Raw genomic sequence first — 14,267 nt, 5'->3', positions numbered from 1 at the left:
ATCAAAGAAGTCTCGAATATATTTGCAAGTTTTAAATAGCGTTATTGTACACGATGCGTATAGTTTATACGATGTAATATTGTGTTGATATGAAAACATAATATTAAAAATAAAAAATGATAATAATAATTAATAATAATACAATATGAAAAAAGGCATTATAAGTTTGTTTTTGAAATAGTATTGTTTTATTTTAAAATGAATATATTATAGGTTAGTCAATACATATTTTAAATAACTATTTTATTTTATATTTTCTCATGTAAATATGATAAATGCAATATTACTTGTATCACATAATATATATCATATACATACTCATAATAATTTAGTTGATAACGAAAATTTTCGAAAAGTACTGCGAATAATGGATTCTTATATAGACATTTGATTTCACCGCAACAATGCAGCTGCTACGCCCAATTTTCACCAAAGAATTTAATTACGAAGTCGACGGACAAGTTGTTGTAACGAAACCGTATAATACTGTAGTATTTTATTTATATTTTTTCCAGAAGACTTGTTTAATGAAAATAACGAGCACACTCTAATAAATTATCCGGGGAAAACGGTGAAATTTCCTCGGGATCCGTTCCCATAGTTTTTGTGCGAGATTTCTATCCGGTTCCGTAAACTCGATGAATATTCATGAGCATTCCTTTGCGGCCCGAGAGGCCCGGAGTATAGTTATTATTATTCCGACCATGAAGCCGCCATTGCTGTTTAGCTGTTTTTTTATTTAATTTAAATACGATACACAATTTTCCTCTTCGCTTGCTTACAAAGTTTTCTCGTGTTTTTCACCAAAACTGTCTAAAGTTGATAATAACGAAAACGTTTGAACCACACTTTTAATGGCGTTTTCCAAATGCCGTTTACGTGCAATGAATTCGTTTCATACAATATTACTTAATTTAATTATTTATGTTATAGTCGATGTACAAAATGATTTGTCCGACGCTGCATCGCTGTAGCTGCAGACACTAAAATTTGGTGATTTTTATTATGTATTTCACATCACAAACAAAGTTAATTTTAATCACCTAAATTTATATTGCCTTACGTTCGGGTATACGAGTGTACCTACTTTAGATTTTAATTTAATAGACAGTGCAGTCTACAACCTATCATTGGTATCGAGTCCCGTTATATTATATTATGTTACTAAAAAAAACTTAATAATAATATGCTGAGAATATGTGTGCAGGTATCGAAAATACCAAGATGTCTCATTATTATATTCCGGTAATTGGTATCAACTTTTTAAATACTGTGTGGCCACTGGCCAGTCATATTTTAACCTGTGCCTATGTCGTTACTGCAAAAGAACATTTTTGCATTTCGTTATTAATTAAAATATTTTTATTCTTTTGAATGACTATAATTGACAATATGCGTATTTACACCTTACAGCTTTTAACCTCATATTCTGATTGAGAATTCTCTATTATTCGGAATATTTTGATGTATAAAAATCAAATTTTGGACAAGTATAGGTAGTAAGTTTATTAGTTATAATTTATAACAAATAAGGATATTTTGAGAAGTCACCAACATTTTGATGGGTATTCCCCCTACATAATAACACTGTATTACCTTTCCACCATAACTCATCTCAACTTTAAATATTTAAACCGCCTATAGCACGATAACTATACTGACTCCTACAAAATTAGATTTTCCTACACCAAAGTACTCCAAAACAGTATCCCGGGTTGGAATAATGAATTTCAAATGCATGTTAAAAATGTAATGTTTAAAAATCTTAACCATAAAATAGAAAAAAATATATTTTTTAGAAAAACTATATGTTTTAACCATATAGTTTTTAAAATTTGAGTGTCTTACGTCAAATGGACCAACTGGGTTATATATAGGTACCTATATACAATCAAATTGATGTAGTGTGTATAGTGTATACTGCATAATATGCGTAATAATAATACATAATATATACCTATAATAATAATAGACATCGCCGAGGCTTATAATCAGATTAGAATATATGCTTGCTTTGTGTTTGCATTGTATTCGTGCAGGTCATAGTCCGCGTATATACAAAACGTCATATTATTAATAATAAACAATACATTATAACATGTATAATGATGATAATAAGCTCAGCTATGTATACATATATTGTTGTATGTGGTCGATCACGAGGCGATAAACGATTTTTGCCTAATTCGATATTTTATATAATATTTATGTATATTATATAGCTGGTCGAGGTCGTCGTCGTATTTAAGTATATAACAAGCTCACGGGGTTGTATAATAATGTGCGCCGCCGCCGTCATTGCATGTATTATGCGCTTTTGCTGCGGCTGCACGATGACATTGACGCGCTCACCGCGGGGCAAAAAGGGGTTTAAGTACGCAGCTCAATCGTCGGGTGCGCTAATATGCAGTACACGACGCGTATACTTGTATATATAACATATAAAACGCACAACTCGCGTAACCAAATTATTGCTCGCTGCTGCAGTCTCCCCCGGACCGGCGTAATAAAAGTAAAAAAAAAAAAAAAAATACAGAGAGAAAAAAGTGACCTTATACATGTTTTCCGTCACATATGGCCCGGTTCAAAGGCGCGGCGGTCTCTCCTTTCAAATTCAATATATATTGCCACAATGGATGGACACGGTTACACATATATTATTGTTGTCAGCCTTTCATTATGCCGCGTACATGTTATTATTATTATTATTTCGCGAGCGTGTATACATGTACGTATATACATGGGTAAGTATGCATTTAAATATATATATTATACACAGTATATACATATGTGTGATTTTTGTTGTGTACGGCGATGGGTGTGGTTTGTGTACACATACGGTATTAGTGCTTATATGGTATATATAAATATATAGTAAGTATAGGACGTCATTTATATTTAATACATATATATATATATATATATATTATACCCTCGTAGCGCAACAACCGTTTGAATGCTTATAAAAATATTATATGAAACAAAAACCACGTATTTCGAGTCCGCGAATAATAATCCCGGCATGATCATGATATATTTTTTATACACCCGAATATCTTGTATACAATATATAATACACCTACCGCAGCTATATGTACTTAATATTCATCCTGCAGATCTGGACGACGAGGAAAAGTTCTCTGTACAATATATATATAAATATATAATACATGGCCATGTAGATTGGTATATGGTCACGTAATAGTATATTATAGATGCTATAACAAACTATATAATCCTTATATATTAACTATATATATATATGTCTGCAGCTTGCCCCAAATATATATTTTCTGATAAGGGTGCAAGTTGGTTTTAGTTTTTGATACCTAAGCGAGATTTATCGTAAACTTCAGAGCTGACCGTAGTGTACTAGCTGGTGCTGTGCATATATATAAATATACAATGTACCTATTTATTAAGTATTATAAATAACAATATAGTATGATATATTATATGCCTCAACTTTTAGGCAACTCTTATTTCAGTCAATATTTACCAGTAAATAATAATACTGTAGGTAATATAATCTATAATGAATTATTAAATTATGTATATAGTATTTTGTTTTCAAGCAAATTCAATAATGAATAGGAATAACAAATTATTATGTGTATACCTACCTATAATATTGGTCAGGGAGCACAATTTCAATGAAAAATTGCGGGTACTGAAACCATATATTTTTTCTGTTAGTCTTCTATATAAATCACTGATAACACAATATAAGACATTTTGGAAACCCCTTACCCAATTCAATAATAATTGGCTATATAGTATTATAGGCGTAGAGCCCTAATAGTGATCAAAGTCTAAACTCTATGAGGTATAAATATAATAAGCTTGATCGATATATCTACGAATTGCAGAAGTAAATATTATGATACTAGAAGCTCATGTATATAGGTTGTACAACGTATATTTTATATTGTAATTATTATTATTTTTTTTTGTGTTTTCAAAGGGTTTCACTTTATATTTAATTTTAAAGTTTCAAAGTTGTATAGAAAGTTCTTGAAGTTATTTGCCAAATGCTAATAAAGGTTTTTTTTATGTTTTTGAATTCCAGATTTTGTTTGTCGTCTTACCCTACCTCATTCGTCCTTTAACAGCCCAACCCCGTAGATGGGTTAAGATGATAAAAATTATATTTTTTGAGAAAACCCGGCGCTTGTTGTCCTTTTAAGGATGATAAAGCCAATTGAAAAAATACATGGTATTTGCATAGGTAGATATTAGATAAAATGGTATAGAAATTGTCATGAGAATTTCAGTTCACAAATCTATATTAACAGTGGCCAGGAAAAATCGTTGACGCTTAACCTTATCGTCTTAATTCGCCTATTCTCTAGTATATTCGTATAACCTAATATTATAAATTGCAATCATGTATAGCACTTCAAAAGCGGACCGACACTCCGTATGCGAGATCACCTATGCCAACGAGTAATAAAATCCATAAATCTCAAATATTAATTATTTTATTATGCCTGTCTAATTTGTAAACTTGTCAAGTTTAATCGTACATGTTATATTGTATTATATACAGGATCGCATACCTATACCTTGCTTTATTTTAATAGTATATTCGTATAGGTATCACATCACCCACACGCGTAGGTGCACCTATTATAGTGGAGATTTTCGTTCACGATATCCAGCAATCTCAAAGAGAAACTATAAACGAAAATTTGTTTTTTACCATGTATAAGCACACACATACACACATAGCTATTATGATATTATTTATATTCCTACTAAATCTGTCTTCCTCTCGTCCGTTCGAGTGCGCCCCTTTCGTTACATGTATAAATAATAATATATCGCCGTCGCAACCCTCTCTCTCTCTCTCTTTCTTTCTCTCTCTCTCTCTTTCTCTCTCTCTCTCTCTTTCTCTCTCTCTCTCTCTGTATATTCGCGTATACCTCTGGCGCTCGTCCGAAATGTTGGTATAATAATAAAAATATACATAATACGACCGGCGGGACTGCCGCGGAACGGTAACTCGCGGGCGGTGTGCGGCGGCGGAGCGGTGCACGCAATGGGGCGGCGCCCGACCGGGCCAATCGGAGCGCCGACCGGCCGTCACGCCCAGAAACTATCGGTCGCGTCGCTGAATGTTTACCCGTGTTTTCTCCCCTCGACACGCACGACGACGGTAACGGTGAAGTGGTGGGAGGGGGAGAAACACGGAGAAACTACGTGGAGAGAATAAACCGCGCGCGAGACACACCGTTGCGGAGAGAGAGAGAGAGAGATAGAGAAAGAGAGAGTGAGTGATGGTGACGGTAACGGTAACTGTGACGGATTGGTGACGAAAAGGAGCGCAGAAATCGAAACACAGAAAACGTACATCACGCATACACACACACACACACACACACACACACACACACACACACACACACAGGCATATATACGTGCGCGGGGGAATGAAAATAAAACAAATTTGTATATATTTACGCACGTACGCTCGGCGGCGGCCGCTTCGATGTTTGTGTATTTGTTGTTGTACCGCGGCGCGACCGGCCGGCGGTGGGGAGAGCGGCAGCGGCGCGTCGTAGGCGTACACCAATAATAATCGCGCGCGTATAGAAGATACGTGTGTACCGCCGCGGACAACGCGTGTGCAGCGCTGTCGTTGTATATTCATTCGCGACCGTACCGCCGTCATGTGCAGCAGGGCCGCCATCACCACGTCCGCGGACGATCAGCTGCAGCAGGGTTCGGAATCCGGCGCCGCTGCCGCAGCCGCCGACTCGTCGCAGCAAGCAAACCTCAACCGGTACCGGTTGCACCTCTACAATTACGCGCTGCAGGCCGAACGGCTGCGGCTGTCGGGCGGATGGGGCGCCGTGTGCCCCGTCTATCCGGCAGCGGCCGCGGCCATCTACCAGCCACGGTTTCCCGTTGCGTTGTTCCATCCCAACGGCGGTGGCGGCGTGGCCGGTGGACTGCAGACGGCCGACGAGCCCAAGCCGCAGCACAGCTACATCGGACTGATCGCCATGGCCATACTCGGGTCGGCCGAGGGCAAGCTCGTGCTGTCCGACATCTATCAGTACATACTGGACAACTACCCGTACTTCCGGACCCGGGGTCCGGGCTGGCGCAACTCGATACGGCACAACCTGTCGCTCAACGACTGTTTCGTCAAGGCCGGCCGGTCGGCCAACGGCAAGGGCCACTACTGGGCCATACACCCGGCCAACGTGGACGACTTTAAGAAGGGCGATTTCAGGCGCCGGAAGGCCCAACGCAAGGTTCGCCGGCACATGGGCCTGGCTGTGGACGACGACGGCAACGACTCGCCCAGTCCGCCGCCGCCTCCACCACCACCACCGCCGCCGCAGACCATGCAGCAACAGCACCACCATCACCTGCACCATCATGTGCAGCAGCATCACCACCAGCAGTCGCAACATCTGCACCACCAGCAGCAGCAGAGGTCACCGCCGGCCTTGTGGCAGTCGTCCGCGGCTGGTCACCCACATCACCCGTTCTACTTCCAACCGGTCGTCCCGCAGCCCACGGCCGTTCTGCAGCAGCATCAGCAGCACTTGCAGCAACAGTCCGCGGCGCTCTTGGTGCCGGCCAGGGCACAGAAACGACAGTTCGACGTCGCGTCGCTGCTGGCGCCAGACCCGCCGAAACGGATGTTGCAGCAGTTGCACCGGAACGATCCGATGATGGCGTTGGCCGCGACCGCCGGCGCCGGCAGTAGCGACGACGACGACGAGACGATGACGTGCGGCGGCCGAAACGGCGGCGGTGGCGTCTGGGAACCGGCGGGCCTGCTGCAGCGGTACTACGAGCAGCAGCTGCAGGCCGCGCACCGGTTGCACGCGTTCCGCCAGTCGTTGGGCCTGCAGAGGATGATCGGAGGTGGCCCGTGGCCGACCGTCATCGTTCAGGACCGCAACCAGACGCCCACGCCGCCCTCGCTGCAGCCGTACGCCGAGGCCACCACCCCGACGCCCGAAGACACCGTCTGCAAAACCGAACTAGTCGACTGAGGTAAACGCTACCGTTTTCCGATTTTTTTTATTTTAATAATATTATATTTTATATTGTATACTAAATATACCTCTACGCCTTTACGGACTTGCCCGCGTCGACGTCATCGAGTGCGATGCAACGATTTACAATTTCATTTTAATATAAAGTCACACTGCACCCGATTTCGCGAAAACCCAACCTAATTTACTGTCTGTCGTATGTTCCTGATAATGTGTACCAAACCATCATATTTTATTACTAATATCAGCTTATATTTTATGTAGGTAATCTATATAAGGTATTCGCATATAGTTCTAACTAGTTTCTGGTTAAAGTCGCTCTTAAAAATCATCAACAATATACTTAGGCTCAATTTCAATGAAAAAACTTGGGATGCCGAAGCATCCGATTTTCTTAAAGTTAGTTCGCTCAAATGGCGTAAATTATAAAGGTGCTACTTTCAAAATTGAGGGGGATACAATAACCTCCCCCCCTCCCCCAAGTTGCGCCTACACGACAGTGATAAGTTCGGAATCTTCTTCCATCTTCGCCCACGCGTCTCTTTTTACATGATATTACATATTTATATTATGTATATTATGAAAATTGAAAAGTATAGACTGTTACGCTTAATTTTTTCCAACCAATAGTCATACCTACCTATTTTTTTTATGCAACCCGTATAATATTCACCGAATCAAATTTTATTCGTGGCGATCATTTTACTTGGTCAGTTATTACTTCTCTCCCCGTGATAATGATATATCGTATTATAATTATATTATATTATTATGTAAGTGCATTTATAGATAGCATAGATACAAAACGCCTATTATATAATTTAATAGTGACAATAAGTCGCGATGAGGTGTAGTATACAGGGCGATGTGGTTTGGGGGAGTGTAACGTAATTTTGAACAAAATATTAATTGTCCGTTTTGGAGACTACCATATTTTATACTGTTTGGGCCACTGAAATTATTTTTACCTACGTCAGCGAATATGCCATGCCAATACACGTATATTGCAGTCAACAGTGAATGCAATTTAATTTTTTTAATTTTTGACTGTACATTATTAAATTACAACAGTACTATTAAACAGTATATCTTATTAAAACTATATAGAATCCATCGTTAATTTTGTGTTATTTATATTACATGGGATTTTATTTTATTTTTTAATTGAAACTGTTCATTACGACTTTATACATTGTACAATTTAAATTAATTTATCTATAAATTCATAATTATTCGTCTAAACGGTATACGCCCATAATCTGTACCTATACTCATAAGAAAACCACCGCGATGCGCAGAAACATAATATAATTGTCCGACTATTATATAGGTACCTATATATATATATATATATTAAATATTATGTTTAACCCTTTTGGGAAAAGTTATTATTTATATTGTGTTATAAACGATGTTTAGATTATCGATAATATATAGAGCAATGTTTTTGAATCGCAATAAATAAATTAGGTGAACATAAAAATATTTTTTTTTCTTGTTCTTGTAAATCATGTATAAAGTTATAAAATATTGTAAAAAACGAATAAATCATCGTCTGTAAAATTGATTGATACGTATTATACTATGTCATATCTATATGCCGATGTTTGAAATTGATTATTATTATTTATTAATAAAACAACATGAAATTACTGTTATGACGTTAATATAAATATTATGTTTTGTATATAAATTTCTTCAAAATGATAAGTCCAGTCCTGTTTCGCTAACCAACTAAACCTATATATATACGCTGTATAATAGTATATTAATTTGCAGTGGTTAGCCATTAATCAGTGGCTACCATATTTTTTAAAAGTATATATGGTGTGAAAGTGTGTGAAAATTCTCATGTCGCGTCATCCATTGAGCCCGCGAGCCGTTTCAAAACCGCTACAACTGCGACCAAAATCGTATTGTGCTTATATACACATATATATGTGACTTAAACTTGTACTTGGTCTGTGGCTGCAGCTAGGAAGAGGTGGAGCTGTGTCGACTACGGTCATATGTATTAAATTTCCAAGCGATGCCGACACAAAACAATAATCAACAATCGTGATATTATATATTATTATGGAGGTACCAATATGGTCTACTCTATACAGTAAATATAATATTGTACCTAATTATAGGTAGGTACCTATAAGGTATATAAATTGCACGCACATGCAATGTGTATACATATATATGTATTTACACGGTTTTCGGCAACCGTCAAAAATCATTATAATTTTGTATCACAAGATTGTCATATATCGACGAGTAGACGATATTTTGCTCGACGGCTGCCCGGTGGAGACAATAAATGAAAAACCACTAAAATATTTGTTGTTATAATATATAGGTAAACAATGATCGCCTGCATGCGATATACATAATCGATCATCTATATGCTGTTTATATATAATATATATACATATACGAATGGTGTGTATACGTATTTGGAGATATTCATATATATTCATCATACTGAAATAATAATAATAATTACCATTGTTATTGTTTGATTCTCTCAAAATCCGCACAGGCAGGTATACTCAATATATCTATATTATAGTACCTATAAACATAGATGCGGTCATTATAATACTGCAATACACGCGTCAGGTACCTCTATGGTATGCATTTGTAGGTTTGATTCACCTACATTCTATGTTTTTTTCGCTATTGGATGCAATGCACGAAATATTATTTAATTATTTATTAATTTACATGAGTAATCATTTACGTGTAGTTAACATACACACTATATTATTATAATATGTGTACAATAGGTATGTGTAATATGAGTCGGCGCCTTTTGCGCGTGTGCTGTTGTAAAATTATATTTGCCGATGTTTACCTATATTATTAGGTCTAAACGCATAAGAGTTTTATAATACATATATGCGTATACCCGCGAGCCGGCGAAAAACGAAGACATTCGGTTAATTTATTTTGTTACAATTTTATTTTATCTCTTGATATTATATATTCTTACTATTGGCCTATATTTGTCCACTGCTGAACAGACAGCAAGTCTTAAAAAAAAAATAATTTTTTTTTTATTTCTGGTCTACAACAGTCTATATGGACTTTTGAGAAAAATTATTCGTGTATTAAAGTATTAAATATATTTTCTACTTCGATAATAACATAATATAATATTGATAAAATTAATTTAAACCTCGACAAAATATACCTATTGGTTTTGCAATCATTCAATAACTGACGTTTTATACCTGTTGTATATAGATATCTTTATTATACATATACCTAATATGCATTTAATACAAAAATATTCGTATAAATAATTGTCGCAGAGATCACTCGCAATGTGAACATTAAAAAAAAAAAAAAATTAAAAATAAGAATAACCATCACATCGCACTCGATTTTAAATTGGATTAAAATATAGCAACCGATGCAATATAGACGCGGTGCGTAACATTACAGATATATATTGTTTAGTATTGTTGTTCAAATTTCGATGTGAAAGTGAGATAAGTACCTACAAGTACAGCAGCGGCACACGTCAATGTTTCTCGTTGCATAATATGTTCATGATAAATATATATTGTCTTTTGTGAAATGTACAAAGACCTCTAATATTTATATTTGGATTTTGGACACGGTGTATATTATACATGTATAATATTATACGAATATAGCACGTGTTGCACAACTCGAGTGCTAAAATACAAAATGCAAAGTATCCTTTGCACAATATAATGCAATAATAATTCATTATGTTTACACAGTGTTGGAACGTTCACTAAAAAAAAGGGACTCTTATAATTGACGTTCGTGTTTTTTTCAAATGAACGCGTTCACGTTCATTTGAAAAAACGATGAATGCTCTCGCCAGGTCGCTTATAATTTTAATTGTGATAAGAAAACATTATCATAATAATCGATCGATATATTTTAAACAAATATATTTTATTAAATGGCAAATAAATTGAGCGTCTCAAAAATCGTTCGGTCTCGTTAAAATATAAACGTCGTTCACGTTCGATTCGAAAAAGACGAGTGACTTTCGCGTATCGTTCACTAACCACGAACGTCAACTCGTGAACTGCGTTCTTTCCTGCAAACGCTGTATTTGTACATAATATATAGTTGCAGGTTATATACATAATATATAGGAGGTACCTGCGTATTAAATATTAATGGTATATTTACTATCCGGACTACTTGTCGGCTGTGTAAAGTTTTAAATAATATATATTATGTTTATGTATAAATAAATAGATATAGATATAGACGGATACATATAGCGCATATTATTATTTATTAATATGAGAGTGTTGTGGGTACATCACATAACATTAACATCCGCGTAACACCAGCACTACATAATCGCTGTGGCATAATGATATTATGTCCGACAACTCTATCATGATTAGTGTTGGCCAGCGATATTTTTTTAATAATCGATATCGTATTTATTTTTCTGATATCGTATCGCGATACCGGAAAAATACCGATATCGACATGGATTTAAATTTTCTCATGATTACGACAAGTTACATTTTAAACAATTTAGTTTATTGAAAGCATGTTAAAAGTATAGAATACATATTATATATTAATATGTGACGAGTGAAAATTAATTATCAATTATAAATTATTTTGTACTAACTGAAAAGTATTCATTGAGTATTTATTTATAAAGAATTTATTAAACAAATTGTATTGGACATGGCATTACGAGTTACACCCAAATAACTATGATTTTCCAGTGACGTCCAATCAATTGTTATACAAACATGTGGAATATTTTTTAAGAAACATTTAAAATTGTCTCTTTCTTTTAGTGCAGTCTGTTCAACAAGTCTAGTTATTGTTTGTTTACTTGGAACAATATATTCAGATACGGCCATTTCCATAAATTCAAGAAAACCTTCCTCTTCTATTATACTTATAAGTCTTAAATCTTTAATAATAAATTTCATCAGGCTTTTTGTTAGTTCCTTAGCACGTTTAGTTTTATTTGATAATTTGTATGAAGTTTACTTAAAATATGGAATTAAACTGATGGACGTACTTGATTTTGCACTTGAACATTGCTGAAAATGTGATATGAGATTAGTCGTATTTCCACTATAACCAACAGGACATATGCACTTTTTACAAAAAACTTGATTTTTATTTAATATAATTCCATTATCATTAACTTTAAAACCAAAATGTTGCCATATATTACTCCTAGCACCTGACAACGGTATTAATTTAAAGTTCTCACTAATTATGTTTCATATAAATATAAAATTATTAATTAATAACGAAATGAAATCCCGTAAGCTTTATTGTTCCGAGCCGATATCGCGATATTTTCGATAATAATTTTTAGATTAACGATATCGAAATTATTCGGAAAATACCCACGATATCGATATCGTTGGCCAACACTACTTATTATTATTTATTATTACCATGATTGAAATATACAAGGTTATTGCATATATACCCCCTCTCAATCAAATATTCGATGATAAAAACAAAAATGGCAGCGTAAAGGGAGCCAATAATAATCAATTTTTATGCGAGCGTATTATTCATGATAAGAAAAATTGATATTTGTAATTTGTGATATCCCTTTACGCAGCCATTTTGTTTCAGATGATTACAATCCGAGTCGATATTCAATATAACCTGTATATTTCAATCATGATTATTACCAACAACAAATAAATCGCGTTGTGAACATCTATTTGTGGCCTGGTGTGCCCCGGTGTTTACATTCAGTTGCGTACGCGTTCAGAGTGTACGCAGCACGCTAGAGGTGTTACTAGTCCTCGGATGGGTGACCACGCGGGATTTTTAGTAACAAATCCTTGGAACGCGTACACATGCTCCGACCCAACGGTACCGTCCCACACAGTAAGAAAACCGGCTAAAACCATCATGCAGTTGATGCCATAAAAATGACAAAAAGTATATCAATTTGATCACTCGGCGAAAATATACAAGGCTTACACTATTACAATAGTATAGGTATGATATGTAATACAAATTTAAAAATAATCCAGTATTTTTTTTTTTAAATTGCATTTGGGTAAAAACAAATACTTACCGCATAATGCATATATGAATATGAGTATCCCACCTTCATAAATGGATATAATAATAACAAGCAACCGTCAAGATCTCAGTTATATAATATTATGTGTATAGGTACAGTTTTCTTTATCTGGTATGTTTTTTTTGAAACCGTTTTATTTATTTAACCGAATGCCTTACTTGATACAGAGAATTTTTATATAAATACACCACACACCTACTCTTAACGGATCTACCTAAATATATATATAATAATAACTGAAGCTATATGAAGCATTACAATAACATAATAATAATTTTGGCCACGATCGGACAAAGAAAAACTATGGTAAAATATAAACATAACATAAATTGTAAATATTAAAACCTTACTTAATTCACATTATTATATACATTATTTTTTTATTTTTAACGGACACAAATCCAAGTCGTGTTATTGCTTTATTTTATATCAATATATTTTTATTTATTTTTGAGTGCAATAAAGTAGGTGATGTTGGGTTCTTAATTTAAATTATTTAATGATTTAATATATACCTATAAACAGTAGACAAGTATCAAAAGAATCTAAAAGAATAGGTAGACAATGTTTTTTCAGTTAATAGATATTTAAAATGTTCATTAATTTGTATTTACATATTTTTTATACGAATAGTGCATATGGAAAATATTTAATATATTAATATTGTCAAATTTAAATTAATAATTGTATACTAAATTATATTCTTTATACATACAATTATTTTTATGTACATTTGTACCTATTTGAACTTATCCAACGGCTGGATCGACCTTAATGACATTTTTTGTGTGCACAGTGTGTTTGAGTGGGTGCCTGGATGGCGTAGATTCTCAATTGGACCAATTACAGTCAATTAGCATATCTCATCTATTGAAATTGTATATATTTTTTTGTTTATAAACGGTGGCTGTTGGTTATAGTTAGTTTATACAGATTGAAATAATATAGCAGGAAAACATTTTTTTTTATTGGTTTTCTCGGACAGATGAGGTAAAATCATGTATATATTACAACAGTTTAGACGTGTAATGTTAAATTCATCACTGTATCATCGTTTTATATACAGGTTGCTTATAAATTTATAGTGATATTGATTATCTTTCTTCGGCGAAAGCGATGTAAGAAATAGTTTTGCCATTGTAACGAATCAAAAAATTGATTTAATTCGGTAAAAACCT

At 35.0% G+C, this 14,267-nt stretch overlaps 1 protein-coding gene across 1 annotated transcript; it reads left to right on the top strand.

Moving 5' to 3' along the window:
- The first annotated feature begins 5,617 nt into the window (after positions 1-5,617).
- On the top strand, positions 5,618-8,615 carry LOC111037359 (forkhead box protein D1-like). The gene has a single exon (XM_022319891.1). The coding sequence runs from the start codon at positions 5,673-5,675 to the stop codon at positions 7,014-7,016; it is 1,344 nt and encodes a 447-aa protein (XP_022175583.1). The 5' UTR covers positions 5,618-5,672; the 3' UTR covers positions 7,017-8,615.
- The last annotated feature ends 5,652 nt before the right edge of the window (positions 8,616-14,267 follow it).

Source organism: Myzus persicae, unplaced genomic scaffold, assembly GCF_001856785.1.
Source record: "Myzus persicae strain clone G006 unplaced genomic scaffold, MPER_G0061.0, whole genome shotgun sequence".
NCBI classification, from domain to species: Eukaryota; Metazoa; Arthropoda; class Insecta; order Hemiptera; family Aphididae; genus Myzus; species Myzus persicae.
The sequence above is the reverse complement of the archived record's forward strand: the minus strand, read 5'-3'. Positions and strand labels throughout refer to the sequence as shown.